Below are 14090 nucleotides of genomic sequence, written 5' to 3'. Positions count from 1 at the left end.
ACTCGCGTTCCTATTGGCTGACAGCCCCCGGGGGCGGGGTTAACCCTCCCGCCACTGCTTTGATTGACAGCCAGCTCCGTGCTCCCATTGGCTCTGCTTTTCCCGCCTCCGCTGTGATTGACATCTCTCCGCGCTCTCCCATTGGCTCTCGGCAGCCTCGTGGGCGGGCACAACGCTGTCACAGCGCTTCTCGTCTTCCTATTGGCTGCGCGGAAGGCGGGCTCGGCGCTGATTGGTCGCCGCCTCACGGAGGGGGTGGAAGAAGCGCAGCCATGGCGGCGGGACCGGGAGCGGCGGGCACCGCTCGCGTCTCCTCAGGGCGGGATCTGAACTGCGTACCGGAGGTGGCGGGAGCGCTCGGGGCCGTGGCCAGGCAGGGGTGAGAGCCCGAACCCCAAAACCCAAAAAAAATCCCAAAAATCCTCCCGGGGAACCCCCAAAAACCGAGCCCGGAGTGGGCCTCGTGCTCCCAAAGGGACCGAACGGGCGGGGAGGGCGCCGGGTCCCCTCAGGGAGCCGCGAATTCCCCAAAAATTCCCTCAGGGAGCCGCGAATTCCCCAAAAATTCCCCTCAGGGATTCCCGAATTCCCCAAAAATTCCCTCAGGGACATCAAAGTCCCCTCAGGGATCCGCAAATCCCCTCAGGAATTCCCAAATTCCCCTCAGGAATCCGCAAATCCTTTCAGGAATCCCCAAGTTCCCCTCAGGGACCCCAAATCCCCTCAGGAATCCTCAAAATTCCCCAAATTTGCCTCAAAAATCCCAAAAAATCCCTAAATTTGCCCCAAATTCCCCTCAGGGACCCCAAATCCCCTCAGACATCCCAAAATGGCTGAAATTTGCCCCAAATTCTCATCAGGGACCCCAAATCTCCTCAGGGATCCCAAAATTCCCTAAATTTGCCCCAAATTCCCCTCAGGGACCCCAAATCCCCTCAGAGTTCCCAAAATTGCTGAAATTTGCCCCAAAAATACCCAAAATTCCCTAAATTTGCCCAAAATTCCCCTCAGGAACCCAAATCCCCTCAGAAATCCCCAATTTCCTCCAGGAATCCCCAAAATTGATCAAATTTGACCCAAATTCCCCTCAGGAATCCCCGAATTCCCCAAAAATTCCCTCAGGGACATCAAAAATCCCCTCAGGGATCCGCAAATCCTTTCAGGAATTCCCAAATTCCCCTCAGGAATCCCCAAAATTCCCCAAATTTGCCCCAAATTCTCATCAGGGACCCCAAATCCCCTAAGAGATCCCAAAATTGCTTAAATTGGCCCCAAATTCCCCTCAGGGATGCCCAAAATTCCCTAAATTTGCCCCAAATCTCCTCAGGGATCCCCAAATCTCCTCAGGGATCCCCAAATCTCCTCAGGAATCCCCAAAATTTCCCAAATTTGCCTCAAAAATCCCAAAAATTCCCTAAATTTGCCCCAAATTCCCCTCAGGGACCCCAAATCCCCTCAGAGATCCCAAAATGGCTGAAATTTGCTCCAGATTCCCTCAGGGATCCCCAAAAATTCCCAAATTTGCCCCAAATTCTCATCAGGCATCCCCAAATCCCCTCAGGAATCACCAAAATTCCCCAAATTTGCCTCAAAAATCCCCTAAATTTGCCCCAAATTCCCCTCAGGGACCTCAAATCCCCTCAGGAATCCTCAAAATTCCCCAAATTTGCCCCAAATTTCCTCAGGAATCCCCAAAATTCCCCAAATTTGCCCCAAATTCTCATCAGGGATCCCCAAATCCCCTCAGGAATCCCCAAAATTCCCCACATTTTCCTCAAAAATCCCCAAAATTCCCCAAATTTTCCCCAAATTCCCCTCAGGGACCTCAAATGCACTCAGGAATCCCAAAATGGCTGAAATTTGCCCCAAATTCCCCTCAGGGATCCCCAAATCCCCTCAGGAATCCTCAAAATTCCCCAAATTTGCCCCAGATTTCCTCAGGAATCTCCAAAATTCCCAAATTCCCCTCAGGGACCCCAAATCTCCTCAAAAATCCCCAAAATTCCCTAAATTTGCACAAAATTCCCCTCAGGGACCCCAAATCCCCTCAGGAATCCTCAAAATACCCCAAATTTGCCTCAAAAATTCCAAAAATTCCCTAAATTTGCCCCAAATTCCCCTCAGGGACCCCAAATCCCCTCAGAGATCCCAAAATTGCTGAAATTTGCCCCAAATTCTCATCAGGGATCCCCAAATCCCCTCAGGAATCCCCAATTTCCCCTCAGGGACCCCAAATCCCCTCAGAGATCCCAAAATCACTGAAATTTGCCCCAAATTTCCTCAGGAATCCCAAAATTCCCCAAATTTGCCTCAAAAACCCCAAAAAATCCCTAAATTTGTCCCAAATTCCCCTCAGGGACCCCAAATTCCCTCAGGAATCCTCAAAATTCCCCAAATTTGCCCCAAATTTCCTCAGGAATCCTCAAAATTCCCCAAATTTGCCCCAAATTTCCTCAGGAATCCCCAAAATTCCCCAAATTTGCCCCAAAAATACCCAAAATTTGCCCCAAATTCCCCTCAGGGACCCCAAATCCCCTCAGGAATCCCCAAAATTCCCCAAATTTTCCCCAAAATCTCCAAAATTCCCAAATTTAACTCAGGGATCCCCAAGCCCCGCCCACAAATGTCCCCAGTGCCTCCCAGTTTGATCCCAGTTCAATCCCAGTTCAATCCCAGTTCAGTCCCAGTCCATCCCAGTCCCTCCCAGTCCATCCCAGTCCCTCCCAGTCCATCCCAGTCCATCCCAGTTCCCTCCCAGTTCAATCCCAGTTCAATCCCAGTCCCTCCCAGTCCCTCCCAGTCCATCCCAGTCCCTCCCAGTGACTCCCAGTTTGGTTCCCAGTCCCTCCCAGTAACTCCCAGTAACTCCCCAGTAACTCCCAGTTTCCCCAGTTTGGGTTCCCAGTCCCTCCCAGTTCAATCCCAGTCCCTCCCAGTAACTCCCAGTCCCTCCCAGTTCAATCCCAGTTTGATCCCAGTCCCTCCCAGTTTGATCCCAGTTTGCCCAGTTTGATCCCAGTCCCTCCCAGTAACTCCCAGTCCATCCCAGTTTGATCCCAGTTCCCTCCCAGTCCATCCCAGTCCCTCCCAGTTAATCCCAGTCCCTCCCAGTTCCCTCCCAGTCCCTCCCAGTTTGCCCAGTTTGGGTTCCCAGTCCCTCCCAGTCCCTCCCAGTCCCTCCCAGTCCCTCCCAGTCCCTCCCAGTAACTCCCAGTTTGCCCAGTTTGGGTTCCCAGTCCCTCCCAGTCCCTCCCAGTCCCTCCCAGTCCCTCCCAGTCCCTCCCAGTAACTCCCAGTTTGCCCAGTTTGGGTTCCCAGTCCCTCCCAGTCCCTCCCAGTTTCCCCAGTTTGCCGAGTTTGGATTCCCAGTCCCTCCCAGTTCCCTCCCAGTTCATCCCAGTTCCTCCCAGTTTGATCCCAGTTCCCTCCCAGTCCCTCCCAGTCCCTCCCAGTATAACCCAGTATAACCCAAACCCCTCCCAGTCCCTCCCAGTATAACCCAAACCCCTCCCAGTCCCTCCCAGTTTGATCCCAGTAACTCCCAGTCCCTCCCAGTTTGCCCAGTTTGGATTCCCAGTCCCTCCCAGTAACTCCCAGTTTGATCCCAGTCCCTCCCAGTTCCTCTCAGTCCCTCCCAGTTTGATCCCAGTTCCATCCCAGTTCATCCCAGTCCCTCCCAATTCCCTCCCAGTTTACCCAGTTTGGATTCCCAGTCCCTCCCAGTTTGATCCCAGTCCCTCCCAGTTTGATCCCAGTCCCTCCCAGTAACTCCCAGTTTGCCCAGTTTGGGTTCCAAGTCCCTCCCAGTTTCCCCAGTTTGCCCAGTTTGGATTCCCAGTCCCTCCCAGTAACTCCCAGTTTAATCCCAGTTTGGATTCCCAGTCCCTCCCAGTTTGCCCAGTTCAATCCCAGTCCCTCCCAGTAACTCCCAGTTTGCCCAGTTTGGGTCCCAGTAACTCCCAGTTTGCCCACTTTGGGTTCCCAGTCCCTCCCAGTCCATCCCAGTTTGCCCAGTTTGGATTCCCAGTCCCTCCCAGTCCCTCCCAGTCCCTCCCAGTCCCTCCCAGTTTGCCCAGTCCATCCCAGTCCCTCCCAGTCCATCCCAGTTCAATCCCCGTCCATCCCAGTTTGATCCCAGTTCCCTCCCAGTAACTCCCAGTTTGATCCCAGTTCATCCCAGTCCATCCCAGTTCATCCCAGTTCATCCCAGTCCCTCCCAGTTTCCCCAGTTTGGGGTTCCCAGTCCATCCCAGTTCAATCCCAGTCCCTCCCAGTATAACCCAGTATAACCCAAACCCCCTCCCAGTCAATCCCAGTCCGTCCCAGTCCCTCCCAGTAACTCCCAGTTTGTTCCCAGTCCCTCCCAGTCCATCCCAGTTTGCCCAGTTTGGATTCCCAGTCCCTCCCAGTAACTCCCAGTTTGCCCAGTTCCCTTTTCCAGTCCATCCCAGTTCAATCCCAGTCCATCCCAGTCCCTCCCAGTTTGATCCCAGTCCATCCCAGTCCCTCCCAGTCCCTCCCAGTTTGCCCAGTTTGATCCCAGTCCCTCCCAGTAACTCCCAGTCCATCCCAGTTTGATCCCAGTCCCTCCCAATTTAATCCCAGTCCCTCCCAGTATAACCCAGTATAACCCAAACCCCCTCCCAGTCCCTCCCAGTTTGATCCCAGTCCCTCCCAGTTCAATCCCAGTCCCTCCCAGTAACTCCCAGTTCAATCCCAGTTTCGATTTCCTGTGCCTGCCGCTGTTCCACCCTCGGCACCGTCGGGAATTCTCGGCACCGCCGGCACGGGACCGACCGGGACCCCAAACCCGCTCCGACCTGGTGCTGGCCGGCCGTGGTTTGTACTGGTTTATACTGGTTTATACTGGGAGGGAACTGGGAGGGGAAAAATGGGGGAAAAACGGGGAAAATCGGGCAAAAAATGGCCAAAAAACGGGGGAAAATCGGATTTTAAAGGGTTAAAAATGGGTGAAATGAGGTTTGGGGTTACTGGTTTGTACTGGTTTGTACTAGTTTGTACTGGTTTATACTGGTTTATACTGGGAGGGAACTGGGAGGGAAAAAATGGGGCAAAAACGGGGAAAATCGGGCAAAAAATGGCCAAAAAATGGGGAAAAATCAGATTTTAAAGGGTTAAAAATGGGTGAAATGAGGTTTGGGGTTAATGGTTTATACTGGTTTGTACTGGTTTATACTGGTTTGTACTGGTTTATACTGGTTTGTACTGGGAGGGGAAAAATGGGGGAAAAATGGGGAAAATCGGGCAAAAAATGGCCAAAAAATGGGGAAAAATCAGATTTTAAAGGGTTAAAAATGGGTGAAATGAGGTTTGGGGTTACTGGTTTGTACTGGTTTGTACTGGTTTATACTGGTTTGTACTGGTTTATACTGGTTTGTACTGGGAGGGGAAAAATGGGGGAAAAACGGGGAAAATCGGGCAAAAAATGGCCAAAAAATGGCCAAAAATCGGATTTTAAAGGGTTAAAAATGGGTGAAATGAGGTTTGGAGTTACTGGTTTTTACTGGTTTGTACTGGTTTGTACTGGTTTGTACTGGTTTGTACTGGGAGGGGAAAAATGGGCGAAAAACGGGGAAAATCGGGCAAAAAATGGCCAAAAAACGGGGAAAAATCGAATTTTAAAAGGTTAAAAATGGGTGAAATGGGGGTTGGGGTTAATGGTTTCTACTGGTTTGTACTGGTTTATACTGGTTTGTACTGGTTTATACTGGTTTGTACTGGTTTGTACTGGGAGGGGAAAAATGGGGGAAAAACGGGGAAAATCGGGCAAAAAATGGCCAAAAAATGGGGAAAAATCGGATTTTAAAGGGTTAAAAATGGGTGAAATGAGGTTTGGGGTTAGTGGTTTGTACTGGTTTGTACTGGTTTGGTACTGGTTTATACTGGTTTATACTGGGAGGGAACTGGGAGGGGAAAAATGGGGGAAAAACGGGGAAAATCGGGCAAAAAATGGCCAAAAAACGGGGAAAAATCGGATTTTAAAGGGTTAAAAATGGGTGAAATGGGGGTTGGGGTTAGTGGTTTGTACTGGTTTATACTGGTTTGTACTGGTTTATACTGGTTTATACTGGTTTGTACTGGTTTATACTGGGAGGGGAAAAATGGGGGAAAAAACGGGGAAAATCGGGCAAAAAATGGCCAAAAAATGGGGAAAAATCGGATTTTAAAGGGTTAAAAATGGGTGAAATGAGGTTTGGGGTTACTGGTTTGTACTGGTTTATACTGGTCTATACTGGTTTATACTGGGAGGGAACTGGGAGGGGAAAAATGGGGGAAAAACGGGGAAAATCGGGCAAAAAATGGCCAAAAAATGGCCAAAAAATGGGGAAAAATCGGATTTTAAAGGGTTAAAAGTGTGTGAAATAAGGTTTGGGGTTACTGGTTTGTACTGGTTTGTACTGGTTTGTACTGGTTTGTACTGGGAGGGGAAAAATGGGGGAAAAACGGGGAAAATCGGGCAAAAAATGGCCAAAAAACGGGGAAAAATCGAATTTTAAAGGGTTAAAAATGGGTGAAATGAGGTTTGGGGTTAATGGTTTGTACTGGTTTGTACTGGTTTGTACTGGTTTATACTGGTTTATACTGGTTTATACTGGGAGGGCATTTTGGGGCCATTTTGGGGATTTTTGGGGCGATTTTCGGGGGATTTGGGGCACCAAAAGGGTCAAAAATGGGGAAAAATTTGATTTAAATTCACGTTTTGGTACTGGTTTATACTGGTTTGTACTGGTTTATACTGGTTTGTACTGGTTTATACTGGTTTGTACTGGGAGGGGGTTTTGGGGTGAATTTTGGGGTGAATTTGGGATTTCTGTGTTATTTTTGGGGAAAATTTGGGGTATTTTAGGAGATATTTTGGGATAAATTTTGGGATAAATGTTCAAAATTTGGGATAAATTTGGGATAAATTTTGGGATTTTGGGTTGAATTTTTGAGCGAATTTTGGGGATTCTGGTGTGTACTTTTGGGATAAATTTGGGATAAATTTGGGATAAAATTTGGGATTTTGGGGATGAATTTTGGAGTGAATTTTGGGGATTTTGGTGTGTACTTTTGGGATAAATTTGGGAAATTTTGGGATAAATTTTGGGATTTTGGGGTGAATTTTTGATCGAATTTTGGGGATTTTGGTGTGTACTTTTGGTATAAATTTTGGGATAAATTTGGGATAAATTTTGGGATTTTGGGGTGAATTTTTCAGTGAATTTTGGGGATTTTGGTGTTTACTTTTGGGATAAATTTGGGGATAAATTAGGGAATTTTGGGATAAATTTTGGGAATTTTGCAGACTGGAACACGCTGATCGTGGGGAAGTTCTCAGAGGATTTTTTGGGGATAAATTTTGGAATTTTGGGATAATTTTGGGATAAATTTTGGGAATTTTGCAGACTGGAACACGCTGATCCTGGTGAAGATCTGGGGGGATTTTTTGGGGATAAATTTGGGGATAAATTTGGGATTTTTGGGATAAATTTTGGGAATTTTCCAGACTGGAACACGCTGATCGTGGGGAAGTTCTCGGGGGATTTTTTGGGGATAAATTTGGGAATTTTGGGATAAATTTGGGATAAATTTTGGGAATTTTCCAGACTGGAACACGCTGATCGTGGGGAAGTTGTTGAGGGATTTTTTGGGGATAAATTTGGGAATTTTGGGATAAATTTTGGGATGAATTTTGGGGATTTTGCTGTTTACTTTTGCAATAAATTTGGAGATTTTTTGGGATAAATTTGGGATGCATTTTGGGATTTTGGAGTGAATTTTGGGGATTTTGGGGTGTACTTTTGGGGTAAATTTAGGGATTTTTGGGATAAATTTTGGGATAAATTTGGGATAAATTTTGGGGATTTTGGTGTGTACTTTTGGGATAAATTTGGAATTTTTTTGGGTTAAATTTTGGGATTTTGGGGTGAATTTTTGAGTGAATTTTGGGGATTTTGGTGTGTACTTTTGGGGTAAAATTTAGGGATTTTTGGGATAAATTTTGGGATAAATTTGGGATAAATTTTGGGATTTTTGGGGTGAATTTTGGGATTTTTGTGTGTACTTTTGGGATAAATTTGGGAATTTTTGGGATAAATTTTGGGGATTTTTTTGGAATAAATTTGGGATAAATTTTGGGGGATTTTTTTGTGTGTATTTTTTGGATAAATTTTGGGATAAATTTGGGAATTTTGGGATAAATTTTGGGAATTTTGCAGACTGGAACACGCTGATCGTGGGGAAGTTCTCGAGGGATTTTTTGGGGATAAATTTGGGAATTTTGGGATAAATTTTGGGAATTTTGCAGACTGGAACACGCTGATCCTGGGGAAGCTCTCGGGGGATTTTTTGGGGATAAATTTGGGAATTTTGGGATAAATTTTGGGATGAATTTTGGGGATTTTGCTGTTTACTTTTGCGATAAATTTGGAGATTTTTTGGGATAAATTTGGGATGCATTTTGGGATTTTGGAGTGAATTTTGGGGATTTTGGGGTGTACTTTTGGGGTAAATTTGGGGATTTTTGGGATAAATTTGGGGTAAATTCTGGGGATTTTGGTGTGTACGTTTGGGATAAATTTTGGGGATTTTTGGGATAAATTTGGGATAAATTTTGGGAATTTTCCAGACTGGAACACGCTGATCGTGGGGAAGTTGTTGGGGAATATTTTGGGGATAAATTTGGGAATTTTGGGATAAATTTGGGATAAATTTTGGGAATTTTCCAGACTGGAACACGCTGATCCTGGTGAAGCTCTCGGGGGATTTTTTGGGGATAAATTTGGGAATTTTGGGATAAATTTGGGATAAATTTTGGGAATTTTCCAGACTGGAACACGCTGATCGTGGGAAAATTGTTGAGGGATTTTTTGGGGATAAATTTGGGATAAATTTTGGGAATTTTGGGATAAATTTTGGGGATTTTGGTGTGTACTTTTGGGATAAATTTTGGGATAAATTTTGGGAATTTTGGGATAAATTTTGGGATAAATTTTGGGAAAAATTTTGGGAATTTTCCAGACTGGAACACGCTGATCGTGGGGAAGTTGTTGAGGGATTTTTTGGGGATAAATTTGGGAATTTTGGGATAAATTTTGGGAATTTTGCAGACTGGAACACGCTGATCCTGGGGAAGCTCTCGGGGGATTTTTTGGGGATAAATTTGGGAATTTTGGGATAAATTTGGGATAAATTTTGGGAATTTTGCAGACTGGAACACGCTGATCGTGGGGAAGTTGTCGCCGTGGATCCGCCCGGATTCGCCCCTGGAACACGTCCGGAAAAACTCCCAAAAGGTGAAATTTGGGCAATTTTGGGCAATTTTGGGGTGAATTTGAAATTTGTGGTGAATTTCGGGGTGAATTTTGGGGTTTTTTGGGGTGAATTTCGGGGTGAATTCTGGGGTTTTTGGGGCAGATTTCAGGGTGAATTTCGGGGCAGATTTTGGGTTTTTTTGGGGTGAATTTGGGTTTTTTTGGGGCAGATTTTGGGGTGAATTCCGGTGTTTTTTGGGGTGATTTTGGGGTGAATTTATGGTTTTTTGGGGCGGATTTTGAGGTGAATTTTGGGGTGATTTTTGGGGTGAATTTTGGCATTTTTGGGGTGAATTTTGGGGTTTTTGGGGTGAATTTTGGGGTTTTTTGGGGCGGATTTTGGGGTTTTTTGGGGTGAATTTCCGGGTGATTTTGAGGTGAATTTTGGGGTGAATTTTGGGGAGATTTTTTATTTTGAGGTGAATTTTGTGGTGAATTTCGGGGTGATTTCGGGGTGGATTTTGGGGTAAAATTTTGGGGTTTTTTTTGGGGTGAATTTCGGGGTGAATTCTGAGGTTTTTGGGGCGGATTTTGGGGTGAATTTCAGGGCATATTTTGGGTTTTTTTGGGGTGATTTTGGGGTGAATTTTGGGGTGGATTTTGGGGTGGATTCTAGAATTTTTTGGGGTGAATTTTGGGGTTTTTGGGGTGAATTTTGGGTTTTTTTGGGGTGATTTTGGGGTGAATTTTGGGGTGAATTTGGGGTTTTTTGGAGTGAATTTCGGGGTGGAATTTGGGGTTTTTTGGGGCGGATTTTGAGGTGAATTTCGGGGTGGATTTTGAGCTGAATTTTGGGGTGATTTGGGGGCGAATTTTGGGGTGAATTTGGGTTTTTTGGGGTTTTTTGGGGTGGAATTTGGGGTTTTTTGGGGTGGACTTTGAGGTGAATTTCGGGGTGGATTTTGAGCTGAATTTTGGGGTGTTTTTTGGTGTGAATTTCGGGGTGAATTTCGGTGTTTTTTGGGGTGATTTTGGGGTGTATTTTTGGGCGACTCTTGGGGTGAATTTTGGGGTGAATTTGGGTTTTTTTGGGGCAGATTTCGGGGTGAATTTGGGTTTTTTGAGGTGAATTTTGGGCTGAATTTCGGGATGGATTTTGGGGTGAATTTCGGGGTTTGTTGGGGTGAATTTTGGTGTTTTTTGGGCTGAATTTGGGTTTTTTCGGGCAGATTTTGGGCTGAATTTTGGCATTTTTTGGGCAGATTTTGAGGTGAATTTTGTGGTGAATTTTGTGGTGAATTTGGGGTGATTTTGGGCTGAATTTTGGTATTTTTTGGGTGAATTTTGGGATTTTTTGGGCTGAATTTTGGCTTTTTTGGGGCGGATTTTGGGCTGAATTTTAGGTGTACTTTGAGGTGAATTTGGGCTGATTTTGGGCTGAATTTTGGGGTAAATTTCTGTGTTTTTTGCCCGCAGGCGCTGCGCCAGGAACTGGATTTCGGCGCTTACCTCGGCCTCGCCGCTCACCTGGTGCCCCTCAGGGGACCCCACAACCCCAACCTGGCCCGGGGGCTCAGCGCCCACCTGCACAGCGGCCACCACGCCACACAGGTACTGGGTTATACTGGTTTGTACTGGTTTATACTGGGAGGGGAAAAAACGGGGAAAAAATGTGAAAAAACGGGGAAAAAATGGGAAAAAATGGGGAAAAAACGGTGAAAAAATGGTGAAAAAATGGGGAAGAAAGGGTTAAAAATGGGGACAAAAGAGTTAAAATCGGCTTCAGAGTCGGGTTTTGGTACTGGTTTGTACTGGTTTATACTGGGAGGGACTGGGAGGGGAAAAAACGGGGGGAAAACGCAAAAAAACGGAGAAAAAATGCGAAAAAACAGGGAAAAAATGGGGAAAAAATGCAAAAAAATGGGGAAGAAAGGGTTAAAATGGGGAAAAAAAGGGTTAAAAATGGTGGGATTTTGTACTGGTTTGGACTGGTTTATACTGGTTTATACTGGGAGGAGAAAAATGGGGGGAAAACGGAAAAAATGGAGAAAACATGTGAAAAAATGGGGAAAAAATGCGAAAAAACAGGGAAGAAAGGGTTAAAAATGGCGGGATTTGGTACTGGTTTGTACTGGTTTGTACTCGTTTATACTGGGAGGGACTGGTTTGTACTGGTTTGTACTGGTTTGTACTGGGAGGGGAAAAATGGGGAAAAAATGGGGAAAAAATGTGAAAAAACGGGGAAAAAATGCGAAAAAACGGGGAAAAAATGTGAAGAAAGGGGGGAAGAAAGGGTTAAAATGGCGGAATTTGGTACTGGTTTGTACTGGTTTATACTGGGAGGGACTGGGAGGGACTGGGAGGGGGAAAATGGGGAAAAATGGGGAAAAAACACGAAAAAACGGGGGAAAAATGTGAAAAAATGGGGAAGAAACGGTTAAAAATGGGGAAGAAAGGGTTAAAAATGGCGGGATTTTGTACTGCTTTATACTGGTTTGGACTGGTTTATACTGGTTTGTACTGGGAGGGGAAAATGGGGAAAAACAGGGGGAAAATGGGGAAAAAACGGAGAAAAAATGTGAAAAAATGGGGGAAAAGGGTTAAAAATGGGTTGAAAATGGGGAGAAAAGGGTTAAAAATGGGGGTTTGGTACTGGTTTGTACTGGTTTGTACTGGTTTAAACTGGGAGGGACTGGTTTGGACTGGGAGGGGAAAAACAGGGAAAAAATGCGAAAAAAATGGGGAAAAAATGAAAAAAAACGGGGAAAAAATGTGAAAAAATGGGGAAGAAAGGGTTAAAAATAGTGGAATTTGGTACTGGTTTGGACTGGTTTGTACTGGTTTATACTGGTTTGTACTGGTTAGTACTGGTTTATACTGGGAGGGGGTTTTGGGGCCATTTTGGGGATTTTTGGGGCGATTTTCAAGGGATTTGGGGTCAAAAATGGGGAAAAATCAGATTTAGAGTCGGGTTTTGGTACTGGTGTGGTACTGGTTTATACTGGTCCATACTGGTTTGTACTGGTTTATACTGGTTTGTACTGGTCCATACTGGTTTGTACTGGTTTATACTGGTCCATACTGGTTTATACTGGTCCATACTGGTTTATACTGGTTTATATTGGTCCATACTGGTCCATACTGGTTTATACTGGTCCATACTGGTTTATACTGGTCCATACTGGTTTATACTGGTCCATACTGGTTTATACTGGTTTATATTGGTCCATACTGGTCCATACTGGTTTATACAGGTTTTTACCAATTTTTTCAATTTTTTACCGGGTTTTTTTGGTCCATACTGGTCCATACTGGTCCATACTGGTCCATACTGGTCCATACTGGTCCATACTGGTTTATACTGGTCCATACTGGTTTATACTGGTCCATACTGGTCTATACTGGTCCATACTGGTCCATACTGGTCCATACTGGTTTATACTGGTCCATACTGGTCCATACTGGTTTATACTGGTTTATACTGGTCCATACTGGTTTATACTGGTTTCCCAGTTCTGGGTCCAGGTGCCGCTGGTGCCGCCTGAGGAGAGCCGCGATGACGTCATCGATAACGAGGCCCCGCCCCCCAGCGGAGACGAGGAGAACACCTGGGAGTGGTGAGGGAACGGGGGAAAAAAGCGGGATTTTGGGAAAAATGGGGTAAAACAGCAAAAAACAGGGAAAAAAATGGGATTTTGGGAAAAATGGGGAAAAACAGCAAAAAACAGAGAAAAAAACAGGGATTTTGGGAAAAATGGGATTTTGGGAAAAATGGGGATAAAAACCAGCAAAAAAATGAAAAAATTGGGGGAAAAACGGGGATTTTGGGAAAAATGGGGATTTTGAAAAAAACAGGGATTTTGGGAAAAATGGGGATAAAATCCAGCAAAAAAATGAAAAAATTGGGGGAAAAACGGGGATTTTGGGAAATAATGGGGGAAAATTGGGATTTTGGGAAAAATGGGGGAAAAATGGGGGAAAACGGGGGGAAATGAGGGAAAATGGGGGGAAAAAACGCGGATTTGGGGAAAAAAGGGGGAAAAACGGGGATTTTGGGAAAAACGAAAAAATGGGGATTTTGGGAAAAATGGGTAAAAAACAGGGATTTTGGGAAAAATGGGGGAAAATGGGGATTTGGGGAAAAAATGGGGGAAATAATGGGGACAAATGGGGGAAAACAGCAAAAAATGGGGATTTTGGAAAAAATGGGGGAATTGGGGGAAAAAACGGGGATTTTGGGAAAATGGGGCAAAAAATGGTGAAAAATGGGGATAAATGGGGGGAAAAATGGGGGAAATTGGGGGAAAAATGGGGGAAAAATGGGGGAAATTGGGGGAAAAATGGGGGAAATGGGGAAAATGGAAATGGGGGAAAAACTGGGATTTTGGTAAAAAATGTTGATAAATGGGGAAAAATGGGGGAAATAATGGGAAAAAATGGAGAAAAAATGGAGAAAATGGGGGGGAAATGGGATTTTGGGAAAATGTGGGAAGAAATGGGGGAAAATGGGGAAAATGTGGAAAATGGGGGAAAATGGGGGAAAAAATGGGATTTTGGGAAAAAATGGGGATAAATGGGGAAAAAATGAGATTTTGGGAAAAAATGGGGAAAATGGGGAAAAAATGGGGGAAACTGGGGGGAAATGGGGGGAAATGGGGGAAAAAAGAGATTTTGGGAAAAATGGAGAAGATGGGGGAAAATGGGGGGAAATGGAGAAAATGGGGGAAAATGGGGAAAAATGGCATTTTGGAAAATTGGGGGAAAACCAGCAAAAAACAGGGATTTTGGGAAAAATGGGGGAAAACAGTGTTAAAAATGGGGATTTTGGGATAA

General features: G+C 45.2%; 1 protein-coding gene across 11 annotated transcripts in view; it reads left to right on the top strand.

Moving 5' to 3' along the window:
* The first annotated feature begins 219 nt into the window (after positions 1-219).
* Positions 220-14090, top strand: part of PRMT5 (protein arginine methyltransferase 5) — a 58838-nt gene continuing 44967 nt past the window's right edge. For 10 of the 11 annotated variants that reach the window (XM_072921351.1, XM_072921358.1, XM_072921353.1 and 7 more), the window contains exons 1-5: positions 220-379; positions 4721-4839; positions 9214-9299; positions 10734-10868; positions 12771-12874. In XM_072921351.1, coding sequence (XP_072777452.1) covers positions 273-379; positions 4721-4839; positions 9214-9299; positions 10734-10868; positions 12771-12874 — 551 coding nt within the window. In that variant the 5' untranslated portion in view covers positions 220-272. The remainder of the gene's footprint in view (positions 380-4720; positions 4840-9213; positions 9300-10733; positions 10869-12770; positions 12875-14090) is intronic. The other variant, XM_041712877.2, reaches the window with a different exon arrangement.

Source organism: Taeniopygia guttata, chromosome 36 (genome assembly GCF_048771995.1).
Source record: "Taeniopygia guttata chromosome 36, bTaeGut7.mat, whole genome shotgun sequence".
Lineage (NCBI taxonomy): Eukaryota > Metazoa > Chordata > Aves > Passeriformes > Estrildidae > Taeniopygia > Taeniopygia guttata.
This window is presented reverse-complemented; position numbering and strand designations above follow the sequence as displayed.